The sequence below is a fragment of the Mycteria americana genome, chromosome 1 (genome assembly GCF_035582795.1).
Source record: "Mycteria americana isolate JAX WOST 10 ecotype Jacksonville Zoo and Gardens chromosome 1, USCA_MyAme_1.0, whole genome shotgun sequence".
Taxonomy (NCBI): domain Eukaryota; kingdom Metazoa; phylum Chordata; class Aves; order Ciconiiformes; family Ciconiidae; genus Mycteria; species Mycteria americana.
Genome location: NC_134365.1, coordinates 197,658,899 through 197,673,514, shown reverse-complemented (window position 1 = coordinate 197,673,514; position 14,616 = coordinate 197,658,899). Strand labels below are relative to the sequence as shown.

At 37.6% G+C, this 14,616-nt stretch overlaps 1 protein-coding gene across 6 annotated transcripts in view; it reads left to right on the top strand.

Moving 5' to 3' along the window:
• The window catches only part of FRY (FRY microtubule binding protein), a 207,821-nt gene that overhangs the window by 160,063 nt on the left and 33,142 nt on the right, over nt 1-14,616 (top strand). For all 6 annotated transcript variants that reach the window (XM_075490798.1, XM_075490797.1, XM_075490796.1 and 3 more), the window contains 7 exons: nt 1,418-1,515; nt 1,608-1,778; nt 5,696-5,836; nt 6,583-6,762; nt 7,803-7,964; nt 8,808-8,882; nt 9,926-10,096. In XM_075490798.1, the coding sequence (XP_075346913.1) occupies nt 1,418-1,515; nt 1,608-1,778; nt 5,696-5,836; nt 6,583-6,762; nt 7,803-7,964; nt 8,808-8,882; nt 9,926-10,096 (998 nt within the window). The remainder of the gene's footprint in view (nt 1-1,417; nt 1,516-1,607; nt 1,779-5,695; nt 5,837-6,582; nt 6,763-7,802; nt 7,965-8,807; nt 8,883-9,925; nt 10,097-14,616) is intronic.

Below are 14,616 nucleotides of genomic sequence, written 5' to 3'. Positions count from 1 at the left end.
ATATTGCAAATTATTTTATTTTAAATTAGTGCTTCATGGGATTTTTCCTAGAAATATAAATATTGAAAACTCTTGTACACTTTTTAGATAAACTACAATAGCACATTAGTGAGCTAGGAGAGAGGCATGGGTTATAAGGAAATAAGGTAACATTTTGGAATTCCCAATTATTTAGTTGAGGTTGTGACCACGTCTTAATTATATTTCTTGAAGACAGTTTCTGTATTGTTCCAGGTATTTACTCTTCTGTCTCAGTCAGAAACATAGATATTAAGACAATTGTGCAGGCTTCACAACTAAGTCATAACAAGCTTAGACACAAAGTAAGGGGATGAATGCCATGAACAGCTTGTCCACCTCTTAAGCACCTGTGTGGTGCCTGTGTTCTGGACTTCGGTTGGGTAATTCACACATGGGCTGTGACGGTACCATCTGGAGGTGTCTTTTTCTTTTCCCTGAGTATAGAGGAAGCCTAGGGAAATTACGCTCCTAGCTTAGGCAACTTGTTTAATTGTGTAGAACGAGAGGGAATGAATGGTTAGCAAGATATTTTTGTAGAGCAGATGCTTTCTTTTCAAGAAACAGATTGTGTCCGGATACAAATTCTTGACTTCTGAGCTCTGAGCTCCCACCTGAACTGGAGCAGCTTCTTTTACAGCTCCTGGTTACAGTCGCTGTCTGTAGTTCATCAGCTACCTTGAGCTATGAGTTGGTGCAGAAGAGCTCCAGACAAAGCCCTTATGCTAATGACAGCGGCTGGCACTTGGCGCAGGAGCCATCTCCTAGCTTCAAAAACACCATTTGAGTAGTCTCATCTGACCAGTTCTATCAGAATTTTGATGATATTATTGTTGTTGTTGTTGTTGTTGTTGTTGTTGTTGTTGTTGTTGTTGTTATTGTTGTTGTTATTAAACTTGAACAGTATAAAACAATGGAAGCTGTGCCTGGCAGCCTGACCAAAACATTGTGGCAGCCTGACCAAATGAACAGTTGTTCATTTATCAATACTCACTAAATTTCTTCTTGTGTTTTAGCAGCAGTAATGAAAATGCCACCAGTTAAGACTGTCAATAAGCCCGTTAAGTGGAAAAGATAAACATAATCTCTAACAGGAATAAAATATATACTTTTGTGAGATATTTTATCCTGTAAATACCTGTTTGTGCAGTAGCGTTTGCAGAAATAGGTTCACGCTCTATAACAGTACTGTCGCCTAAATGATATACTGGATTTTCAAATTAAGGCCCCTTTAAGACAAATGTGGCATGGCCAGTGGCATGAACAACTTGACAGAGTCTGTGTGAGTTTACAGCTAATGTAATATTGAAACCGTGACCTCCCACACAGCACCAGCTTGAAGATCATGTGGCTCTTGCTGTCCAAAATACGCATTTTGTTCTGTATTTTCCTGTTCTAGGATTTCCACTGAATGTTTTATGTCTCCTGCCCCATTTAATTCAGCATTTTGACAGCCCAAACCAGTTTTGTAAAGATATAGCCGAAAGGATTGCACAGGTATCAAAGTTATTTACTGTTTTGTTCATCCTCAAACCCTGTAAATGCAGTTGTCTTGTTCTTAATGTGTTTTGACATTTATATTTAATTAGGTTTGTTTGGAGGAGAAGAACCCCAAGCTATCAAATCTTGCACATGTCATGACCCTTTATAAAACACACAGCTATACAAGGGACTGTGCTACCTGGGTAAATGTGGTTTGCCGTTACCTTCATGAAGCATTTGCTGATATTACTTTGAGTATGGTTACGTATTTGGCTGAGGTAAGTTTTCAAAGATTTTTTACTGGTTTAACTCTTCTGTTGCCTAACAACCCAAAGAGCTGAAGTCTGCCTGCAGATTACTGGGGGCTCTCTGTAGCTGTTATTTATAATTAAGAGTAAAGAGCAGATATTAGCAGAAAGAAAGGGAATTACTATAAGAAATCAATATTGAACACTAAAACAAAAGCCAGCAAAGGTCTGCAGGGCTGATACATCTTAAGGCAGCTTCACTCATCAGCCAGTCAGATTTTCCACTGTGAAAGAGAGAGAAACTGAACAACATTTATTTAGATCTTGCTGAGGAAAATAAGAGAAGGACTAATTCCAGAAGGCATTTAGCAGCATAAATAAGATATCTTCTGCTATATAAGGATCTGGTTCTTGATACAAATTTGTATGCATTCCTCTAACACTGAATGGGATCATCTTGCTGCCCAGGTTTTCCCCTGTGCTCACTTACTCCTAACATTTTTCATGCTGTTGTCCCAAAAATCAGGGTTTATTTACCCAGTGGGCAAAATGCCAATATACACACAGAGCAGAGGTATTTTATTGCATATTTGCACAGATATGGGTGCCTGTCTCAAGACAACACACCGAGCTTTCAAATTAACAGTTATTTATACACAAAGCATTAACGTATTCAACTTCCTAATACATATGCAGTGTTATTCCATTAAATGATTGGTTAAAATCTCTTTGCCCAGCATGTAAATTAGTACACATGCTTAGTTGTTGTTCTTCAACTTCATCATTTGAGTCAGTGGTATATTGGGGTAGGTGGTCTGTGAGTCGGGGGTCGCGATCTCTCCCTTCTGGAATTACCTTTCCCCTAGTTTCCTACCTTTTTGGCAGATCTAAGTGGTTCTTCATGGTTTACTAACTAGACTAGTAATACATCAGTTAAACTTCTGCTTTCAACAGCCACATCCTGCTTATTAGACAAAGGTACATTGTCTTAGTTTCTATGGAGATAGGGTAGGGCTTTACAATGGATTTCTATAGCAACATCAACATTATGTGAATTGTATGCTTACATTTGATTATTACAACAACGCCTGGAGTATAGAGCTGATGCAGTGTTGTTACTGAGAATCCAAAGCTCAGTTCTGCTCTTTAGCTTAAGGTCACTTGATCCTCTGCTTCCTGTGTCAGATCAGTATCAGGACACCATTTTCTTGTAGAGTTCTCAGATTTATCCCTTCACTTCTATGCTGTAGTGAGATGCCTTCAGTCTCCCCTCTCATACAGGGAGAAGGCAGTTCTGTATTCATGGCATAAATTCACTAGCTTCTTTAGAGCAGCTTTGGTTTTTGGAGCAGATTCATTCTCCCCTCTGCCAAAGGATCTACAGAAACTCTGCAGGCATCTCTCATACTGGCTATCCACAGATTTCCAAGAGCCTGAGAGGCCACGCTGTGCTCCCACGCTCACTCAGACTTGAGAGCAAACTTGGCCCTGCTGCCTCAAGCAGCAATTCCTCACCTTGTTTGTACGTGGACGCTCTAAGTAAACAATCATATCGGATCTTGACTGACGGTGAAAGTCATGACTCTCCTGTAGGAGACTAAAACAGGACCCTGAGCTTTTTCAGTCTGTTTTCAAACTCAAAGACTCTGAAGGACTATTAGCTCTTCAAACACGACTCTGAATTCGCCAGAGTCAAGTGTCTCCTTCACAGCAGAAACTTATATTCCTAATAAATAAATGCTGTAAAAATTGAGGTTTAAACTCTTTCTCCTTTGCTTTCCCAGCCTTAGGAAAGCATTTGCCCCTCTGTTTTCCCTTCAGTGCTCTACATACAGTTACTACTGCTGCAGCACCTCCACAAAGACCATTGCACATGATCTCACTCCCCTCAAAACGGGCTTAGACGTGCACCTGGAGACTCTTTCTTTACACTTCCCCCTTGCTGTAGATTGGCACCACACTACTATATTAACCTCAAGTCAGGCAGGTTTTTGACCGTAATTAAGGCACATTCCTCACATAGCACCATCATCGCAGGATGACAGAGTAGTAAGCATGACTTCCTTTCTCTATTTACATTGACTGCAGCTCTGTTGAGTCATGTCTGGGAATATTTGTATAGGCATAGGGTAGCTGCCAGTCTGGAGGAGGAGCAAGAGACAAGAAACCATCTTGTTCAGCCTGCTGTGGCCATGAAAAAGATTTTTCCAGCATTCAGAATATGTTTCCACTTTTCTTCTTAGTTAATCCCCAGACCAGGATAAACAATGTGCTCCTGTCTCCTATAAACTGGCTGTGGGATATACTGTCAATAGGTAAAGCCAAACGGGTTAACAGCCCCACTGGGCAGTCCACAGTTGACTGTTATAGCCATTGGTTACAGAGCCTCGAGCTTTAACAATCCTGGCTCAGTCCCCAGCACTTGGGCCTGAGGGAAATTGTGAGACATGCAGTGCTTAAGAATAACAAAGGAAATCTGTGTTGCAACCGTGACCCCTCCAAACACACATGTATACCTTCAGAAGGGGACTTTCTACCACAAGTTATTAAGACTACAAGAACAAATGTTCTCAGCAGAAGGTAAAAGCTTCAATTATTGCCATTCAGACAAAAATTTGCATTTAACCTATTTGATGGCAGGTAATTGCTTGTCAGCTAGGGGTATGATCCTAGCATAAAATAAGACATTTCAACTCTGTTCTTATCCAAACCTTACAGTGACAAGGAGTGCTGCTTACTCAGTTTTACATATTACAGCTCCATCCATGAAAAATGATCATTTCTTCTAGAAAAATACTTGGGGATCTCAGTCTACAGATGAGGAAAAAATCACTATTTAATAGTGCAGTAGAACTTGGAACCTCCACTACCAAAATCAGCATACAAACACATTACTGAAAGCTTACTTTAATTTTATGTTAGATTTTTGTTAGATTTTATGTTAGATTAGAGGGCATCTAATAAATTACTAGTCTCCACTTGGATAACAGTTGAAATTTTTCTCTGATGGAAGACATGAGGCAGCATAGAGTTTTTATAAATAATTGTTTTCTAGATCCTAATATCTCTAGTAACCACTGTTAGAAGAACTTTTTTGTTGGCCTGAACAGAAGGATAGAGTCTAGTCTTGAGCCTCTGGTAACCTCCAGCAATAACATTTGTTTGCCTCTGAAATTTGTGGGGTGGGACAGGACCTGTCACCAATGAAAGAACGTGCTACCTTCCAGGAAATTTTGGGCTGAAATATTTCACACACATGTGCAAACATAGCACGTCTGTCAGTACGCCTCCTGAATTACTGTCGTGTATGTATATGAGCACAGTTGCATTTCCAAGGCTCATTGTGGTATTCCGGGATCTACACTCAGGTGTTCCAAAATTCCGGGATTTAGATCAAGCCCTTTTTTGTATTAGCCTCTACAGTAAGAGAGCCCAGGGACTCCATCTCCTCCTTAACAGAAAATGTTTCCTTGGCAGTTACAGCCAGTGAGCACTGGCAGTGAAGTATATTTGGATAAATATATATTGATGTCTGAATAGTAGTAGTTTTGTTTCTTCAGCATGTTTTCTTTTTTCTCACTGACTTTCAGCAAAGGTAGAAATAAAAAGATACTCCCTGTTTTTATTGGATGTGCTTCCCCAGTTACAGTGTAAATTTTACCTGCCAGCTTACTCAACTGCTGAATGTATTTTCTGGATAAGTTAGGGCAGGCATATATAAAACATATGTTTCATTATCAAAACAGGCTAGCATTTGGCTCCCAACTTAAAGCTCTTTTTTATTTTGCACTTGTATCATCATCACTTGTAAAATGATTGTAAAATGGCATTGCAAAATCAGTGAGCGAAGAGAGATTAACAGTACAAATAGTATTCATGAAACTAGTAGCTTTTTCCATAAGAAGAAATGTCTCAAAACTCAGTTATTTTCACTTTTTTTTTAACAGCTACTAGAAAAGGGCCTTCCCAGTATGCAACAGTCCCTCTTACAGATGATCTACAGTCTTCTTAGTTATATGGACCTGTCATCTATTCCTGTGAAACAGTTTAACATGGAAGTGCTAAAAACCATTGAAAAATATGTACAGGTAAATACCATATCTTCTTTATATTAACATAGGAACTTAGCAGTATTTGCTATCATAAGTTGATTTTCTTTATAAGAATTTAAGACTAGATTAGCAGGGAGGACTGCAACTGTCCAGTGTGGTATCTAGTTTATAAACATCCTGATGCCTAACAGACTGCGCGTCCCCAGATGACCAGCTGTGTGTTCACTGTGTGGGAAGGGTTAGGCTGCAGCTACATTACATCAGGAGCAAGCTTAATACCAGGCAGAGCCTGACTGACCACTCTTTGTAATTATTAGCATGAGGGAGATGTGGCATAAGCACTTCCCTTCAAAGACTTCTGCACCTAATTCTCAGCAAGTGGAAAATATGTATTTCTACTAGGAATTCACAGCTGGAAAGAGCCTGTGTCAAGTCAGCTTCTTTGATAAATGGGAATTCTGCAATGGCCCTTATATTTATTCATACTGATTAAGGCATTCAGGTATGAGATTTTAAATCCTTTGCCAAATTGGCCTTGCACTAAGGTCTCCCAGGTTGCAGGCCAATTCCCTAACAATGACACCTTAGGCAAGTCTTGGTCTCTGCTGTTGAAATTATTCTGCAAGTACGTACCTTGTCAGTGGCCAAGAGAGAGAAAGAATAGTAATATTCAAATTCCACATTTTTATTATGCGGCAAAAAATATGACTGTAAAATGTAAATACTCTTGAATGTGTGTGAATCTTTCTTTCCATTTACTGATTTAATATACTTATTTCTAGAGCATTCACTGGAGAGAAGCCTTGAATATCCTGAAGTTGGTAGTTTCTCGTTCTGCCAGTTTAGTTTTACCATCCTATCAACACAGCGATCTTTCAAAAATGGAAATACATCGAGTGTGGAACAGTGCCTCCAAGGAGCTACCAGGGAAGACTTTAGAGTTTCATTTTGATATTTCAGAGGTACTATTTGTTATTCTGCTACTTAAAACCTTACTTCTGTCATTTGATAATCCTAAAACGTGTTGTAGCTCCTTAAGAAAGCTGAAAAACTGGGGAAGAAAGCAAAATTACAAAACTGAAAGTCTTTTAAATTCCTCTTGATCCACAGTGACATATTTAATGACCTATGCTGGAGGGCTCTTTCTGGATTTTAATTAGGTTTTTTGAGGGAAAGAATTAGTTGTGTTTAAAAGTATCTGGTGGTAAAGCTATGTTGCAATTATGCCAACTGTAATATATAAGTATACTGTATGTATAAAATCCCCCTCCAAGCATTTTGTACTTGGATGCCAAAGTTCTCTGTATCTGTTAAACTTAGAAGTATGTCCTTTAAGTGAGTACTTTCTGACTTCTTACTGAATTCTTTTAATTTATAGAACTGAATGGTCCTATTGACTTTAATGGGCAGCTCACTCTATTTATAGTTATGAACCTGCATGACTTTGCAGCATTACAGACTTTTTTATATAGGTAATAGCGAGACTTTGGGTTAAAAAGAAATATGAACATAAAAAGGCGTCTTGTACTATTTGTGTAGACAGTTTCTTCTTGTTGTTTCATGTAGGTATAGTCCTAGAAAATACTGAGCATCCTATCATGAATCCAAGAAAGCATTTTGCTGTGTGTTGGAACAGGGACAGAGTGCTCAGCACTCTTAGGAAAAACCCATTAAAAACATTTGCAAGAAATGTGGTTTTGAAATAAATTTCATAAGCTTTCTGGGTTTTTTGCTGCTGCTTATGTTAGAAACTAGTTTGACAGTTGCTTTGAGTATTACCTATTCATGAGCATAAGCACTAGCTACTAGGTATGGCAATAGTTACTGAGACATTCACAGTGGAAAATAACTCACATAGCAAGTGACATGAAATTTGGTGCACTCCTTGTTTTACCCCTGTATATGATCTTCAAAGTAATCTTTTCCTGCAGCTGAAGTAATATGTCCCATTATAAGTTCATCCTGGAGCATAGTACTAGTGAATAATTACTCTCTATTTAAGACTCCAATTATTGGGAGACGGTATGATGAGCTGCAAAGTTCTTCTGGACGAGATGGTAAACCCAGGGCAATGGCTGTCACCCGAAGCACTTCTTCAACCTCATCAGGATCTAACTCCAATGTCCTTGTTCCTGTGAGCTGGAAGAGACCCCAGTACTCTCAGGTAAACTCCTTTAAAGTAGCCCACTAGTCATTAACAAGTTGCACTCCGAGCAGCTGAAGTAACACACACAAAGTTCTTAAATGCTTGTGCCCTCTGTCCCCTACACAGTGCTCCTGGCAGTGGCAGCACAGCATCTCACTGACTGTGTATGCTGAATGTCTTTTTTGGACTCAGAAATGGGCTGAGTTATGTCTCTCTTCTCTTCAGCCAGTGGTTTTCTTTCAACCTGTAGGAAATGCATCTCTTTAAGACCTCTGACTCTAGGTCAGATTTAGCTAAGAATGACAGGTGAGTTCAGACATTAGCAAGGAGAGCAGATAGACAGCATGTGCAACTTTCTAAGTGGTGTTTTCATGGGAAATCAGGTAAAAAGAATTCCTTGGAACCATTTTCCTAAAAGTGATGTTTGATTACCGTATTGATTTTGGTTATCTGCCAGTTAAAATAAAACAATGAAGAATAAGTGTATTTATTACTTTTTTTTTAAAATATAGCAGATTATATAGCTGTGACTCAGGCCCAATTCTGCAAAAAATAATTATGCATGTGCTTAATTTTAAGCTTCTGAACTGTCCTTTTGAAGTGATGCACACAATCCAGTGTTTCCTTATTATGCTCAATAGAATTAATAGGCTAATTTAAAAATAATAAACACCAAAATCATTAACAGCTATTTTTATGTTTCTTTGTATGCATAGTTGCTCTGAAAACAACGCTTTGAGCACTTAATGACTAATTCTTTGGTTGGTTCTTCCTAATTAAAAATTGTTAATATATGTTTCTAGCCACCGGAAGAATGGGTGGTTAAAAAAATGCTCACTTGAGAAACATCTTGTTTTCTAGAAAAGGACAAAGGAAAAGCTGGTGCATGTCCTTTCTCTATGTGGTCAGGAAGTTGGGCTGAGTAAAAACCCTTCAGTAAGTAGCCTTGTATTGACCATTTCTTTGTTTCATTGTGTCCTAAACTTTAAAAGTGAAGAACTTTGTTTCCCAGAGTTGCTGACCTGATTCGCGTAGTTTCATTTCACATTACTATAATTTTCATTTGTACTGGCCCACACTGCATTTCTCAGCATATAGACCAGTGAGTGAATGGCTCTCTTGCTTAAAGATGATTTACTTACAGAGCTACATATGGTTTTGCTGTGAAAGATCTGTGATGCTATAGATTTTACTTATGCCAGCTCAGTGAGTAAAGAGTAATAACCTCTGGTATTACTGATCTAGGGTCTTTATAAAGTAAAAAATTAAATTACAGAAATAAAACTGAGGGGGGGTGTCTGATTTTTCCATTAGATGGTAGTTCTAATGTTACTCTTTAAAAATTAATATTATCTGGTGCCAGGAAACGGGCAATAGATCATCCAGGGTAGGAAGCTCTTAAAATAGTTATTAAATATTTTCTACAGAGAAAGGAAAATTTCTGAATGTTTTTGAGTATGTTGTATGTCACTTGTATTATGGTGAACAGGTCCTTTATTTCTGCAAGACAGGGACCATTGCATTTTCACAACTGAATTGCAGATACAATTATTTTTAGCAGGAAAGGAAATATTAGTTTGTTGTATTTTCTAATCTTGACATATCTTTGAACATCATTTTTAACCAGAGATTTTTTAATGAACTTACTACTTCATCCCCTTGACAGTATTTTCTTTGCTAAGTTCTCTTAATTTTGTTCCTGTAAATATATACAAACATCCAGGCAACAGCAATCTGCAGCCATTAGGTGGTAGCTGTAATATTCTTGGATGTGTTCCTGCAGTATGAAGTTGTTTCTTTGTACAAGTTTAATCTGAAGGCACCTGTCCAACATAAATAATAAAGAGTGTTCTAAAAATACTCAGTGAAGGAATTAGGTGTGTACTGGAAATACAGTCTTCCGAATAACCAATTACAGCTTTTAGGAAGAAACAACCAGAGGGAGCATTTTGTTACAAGAGAAATCCTTTGAATTTTAGGTAATTTTTTCTTCCTGTGGTGATTTGGATCTGATTGAGCACCAGACGAGCTTGGTGTCTTCAGAAGACGGAACAAGGGAGCAGGAGAACATGGATGATTCAAACAGTGAACAGCAATTCAGAGTCTTTAGGGACTTTGATTTCCTAGATGTTGAGCTGGAAGATGGGGAGGTACAGTATATTTTCTCTGAAACAGCTTTTTTATTAAAACAGTTTGATATTCTTTCTACTAAACACTATACTCTTCTTGCAACATAAAACTTTTAACTGTATAACTATAAACTTAGTTTTGAGTTCAGATTATTTATAATGTTCACTTAGTGTTTATTTCAGTAGCATAACAGTAAGAGGCTACCACACCCTTCCTTTCTGAATCTACTTTAGGAAACACTGCAAAACTGTTACTGGAAGATATAGCCTCTGTTCTAGTACCTTTTCAGTGAATTTACTTTCAAGTGAATTTATTTTAAATACAATTTTTAAAGGTCTAAATTATTAACAAAAATATATTTGCTGATTAAAAACCCGTAAAATGAAATTGTTCCAAATCTGTTGGTTCAAGAGTAACCCTCCAAAACATGAATTCAGGCCTTCGGGCTGTTACTCCTGCAACTGCTGATGAAATCACTAATGCTTAGAGAGATGTACCTTCCACTCTGCTTAGGTGTTCATGATTTCATCATTTCATGCAGGAGCTAAACAGAACCCTGAGGGCCCAGATCAAGTCTTGACAGGTGAAGCCTGTCAGCTTACCTTGAGCTGAAACTGCTGAAGGGAAAAAGTTGAAGAACTGCTGAATTTTGGGGGGCTACACCCTTTAACCTTGCTTATATCAAACATGGAGTATTTCCTTCTGTTTGGGTGGGAAAGACCAAAAATGAATATTCATTGCCAAACAAGTCTAACAATTTTGCTGCTATTTAAAAGTTCAGAAATTGTTAGCTCTTTTCAAGTACTTAAGGTGCAGATGTTCAGCAAACCTAACAGTTTAATAAATTTTCTTGTCATAGTCTGGACTTGATTTTAACATGAATTCTCTCAGGCATTGCTCTTAGCCCTGAGAAGAACATGTGTACAAGAAGAAATAATCAGTTTTCTCCCTAGTTGAATTACAGTAGTAAAATAATTTTAAGGTAAACAGACCCCTCAGGTGTGAACTCATGTACATCTGAATTTTAATTTTTTTTTCAATGAAGAGGAAGGATGAAGGAATGGAAAGAGATGTCGCAGAGTCCTTATTTTCCAAGTCAGGAATTTCTATATCAAAATATAGTAATTTTGGCTCACAGCTGCCCATGACTTTGCTAAAAAAAAAAAAAAAAAAGGCAGGTGGCATCAATGGTTGAAAATACATTAGCCTACTATTATGAAGGAGCTTTAATGTTCTAAACAATGATAAATGATAAAACAGCAATACCAGGTTGTTTGTCAAAAAGTATACCGGCTGCAATCGTTTCTGTGTCTTAAATGCTTTCAAGATATTACAAGGGCTTGGGACTGCAATTTTGACTAAATACCACATGATAATTTTTTTGTCCAGTGAAATTCAAGAATTTCTTCTTTCTCTTCACCAGTTAAAACCATATACAGATTATATATATAATTGTGCAGAACAATTCCTATCAAAATTAGTTTACCTTCATGGACAGTAACCCTGCAAAGATTTGTTTTATACATGTGGCTAACTTCAAGGCTGAGACCTAAATTAATCAGTATACTAATTGTCTTAAGTCGGTCGTGGAGCAGATACTAAGCTTCTCTAGTTTTATGTGAAGTAAAACGAAAAATGTAGTCTTCTACTTAATACAGTTGTTAAATTGCCATGGATCTGAGACCTTGCATTCCAAGGTTTAGTCCAGACTTACTACTGTTTTAAATAAACAGATACTTTAGCCAAATTCAAACCTGGTGTAAGAGGCTACATCTCAAATGACTGAGTTGAAACTGTATCATTTATGTCAGGTCTGACTTTGATATATTCATAAACATGAATAAAACAGTGTTAGAAAACCTAAGCTAGCAAGAGCACAAATAGTCTTTCCAAAAAAACCTTATGATTTAAACAGGCCAGCGATGCTTGTATCATCCCCAGACCACAAGATGTACTTGTTTGAAATTTCATAAAGATGTGAAAGCAAGTAATGGTTATTTTCAAACTTAAAAGATAGACTGAAGAGTTGAAGTTTCTGTGATAATATTAGTTACAATTGTAGGCAAATGTTTGTCTATGATGTCTTTAATACAGTAATTTTACATAGATTCTTTCTATTTGTTTTTCTATCTATCTGCTACCCAGGAACTTCAGGTAAGAATGCTACTTGAACTCAGATGTGCCAGTATATGTTATGCCTTCTTGCAAACTTGTATTACAGAATAACATCATAGTTTCGTTGTTGCCCTCCCCCTCTTCAGTGTGTGCGTGGGTGAGTGGGTCGGTGAGTGTGTGTGCGCTTGCACTTCTGACAGGTGCTTCATTTTTTGTCTTGTATTAGAAATATTTTTGAGGTCTTCCTCAAAAGTTCTGCTTCATTTTAAGCTCATTTTTGACATGTTCAACAGTCTTCACAAATTTTAAAATATCTTAATTCTAGTATCAGCATTTTTCAAATTGAGCCATTTCTCCTTTTAGTATATTTGTGCATAAATAATATGTAAAAACAAAAGAAGAACTTCATTATTTATAATATAGTAAAGTTCGGGCCATTTTTTCCATAGGCAAATTATATACTACTTCCAGCTTTTCAGTTGTGGTATATTGGCTCCTATTAGCATCTTGCTAAAGCTGATAACTGAGACCTCTTCAGAAAGTTTACGTCATTGCCTACCAGCCTGAATTTAATTGAATAAATTAATTAATTCACACAGCTTAATTTAATTCAGCTGTATACTCATACCAACTTTGTGGGATTCATTTACCTTGTGAAGAAAACTGAAAAGGCGCATCAGTGGTTGCCAGTTTGGGACCTAAACTTGCAGTTTATCAATGTATAGAGAGAACTGAAATGATAGAGAATTGTAATGAGTTGATGCAAACCCCAGCAACAACAGTTTTGCATATTTGTTTCTGATAGTTTGTATATCAGTTATTATGCAAACACAACCCCCAAAAAATCTTATGCTCAAAATGCCTGTGCTCTAAAAGATACGAACATATGGAAATAGTGCCTTACTACGCAGTTCCACAACACTTTTGCCTATACCCTACAATATTTGTGTGACTCCATTAACTTTGCATACTTTGTCAATACAGTAAGGTAAAAACGCGTGAAAGAAGTTTTGCATGATTCTTACCAGCTTTATGGAGGAGCCACACTGCTCTCCCCCACATAGGGTTACTTCCCTTTTTACTGCCCTTCCTGTGTCTCTCCTTTCCCCTGGGTTGTCGTAATGGTTAAAGCGGCTGCAATGGCACGTCCTCTCCTTTACCAGAGGGAGCTGATTGTGAGAAGTCCTATGTGGTGCCTGCTCACTGCTGGCCAGACACATTTATAAGAAGTGACTGTTTTCTTTTGAATTGATGTTTGTTACTGGTGGCTTTTCAGATAGGAGATAGCTTTGCTCCCACTGTAGATAAAAATGAACAGCCTCTCAAATACATCTTCCCTCCTGCTTGTTAACTGTGAAAGAAAGATTGCTTAACAGACTATAAAAACAACAACTGCATCTTCGTAGACATGTGTTGACGTCTTCTTTAAATTCAGTATGATTCTGGGTGCCCCTGTAGCAAGTTTTGGGTTATACTGTGTTTTGTCTCTCCTACCCTTTTCTCTCACTTTTAATTCACTCCCCCTTCTAACTGCATGTCCTAGAAGTGTCCCTTTTCATTTCTCTTCTTTTTGCTGGCTTCCTTCTTTAAGGCATTGCAGAATAAAACTTCAACAAGAAATATTGCGATAGACATGGGCTGCAAAGTTTACTGATAGCTGTACAAGGCATCATGAAGATCAGGGTGTGATGACAGTCATCTTTGCTTGCTTGCTTATTTATGTCATTTTGTCATTTGTTAGCTCAGTAACTGATGTGTTTCTGGAGGATGTCCCATTGCTGCATGTGTCTTCCAGCCTTTGTGGGGGAGGATGGACAGCCAAAGAATTTGTTAAAATAAATAGCTGGAAACCGAACAGTTGATTTTATGATTTAAAGAGACCTAATTTCTTAAATCTTAGATGTGTTCTGTTCTCTTCCCTACAAAACTACCATATGATCCCAGTCCCAGGATGAAAACACAGGGTTCTTCCCATAATGTGTCAGGCTTCATAACAATTTCATGTTCATTTGCTCTTGCATATAGCGCATTCCTTGGTTCTACATGTTCTTGTGGATTACAGTTCTTCCATTTCTCAATTGTCTTTTTCCTAAAAAATATTTTTTTCTTTTTTCCTCATATTTGTTCATGAACAGTGAGCTTAGTGTCATGAAACTGAACTTTCCCCCTTTCTAATCATATTCCAAAGTTCATTGCATTAAAGGGCAATGATGCAAAATAAGATCTATTTGTGCAAGTTTGTTGATTGTTAAGGAGGTAAGATTGCAATTGAATTAATTGCACTTTATGCAGTTTGGTCCCCATTCAGTAAATTAAGTAGTCCTGAATGGGGATTACTCAAGTGTTTAAAATTACAAATCTGCTTGAGGGACCTTACTGAACTGAGGCCTCTTTCTCTATGATTATACATCATTTACATCTGCAT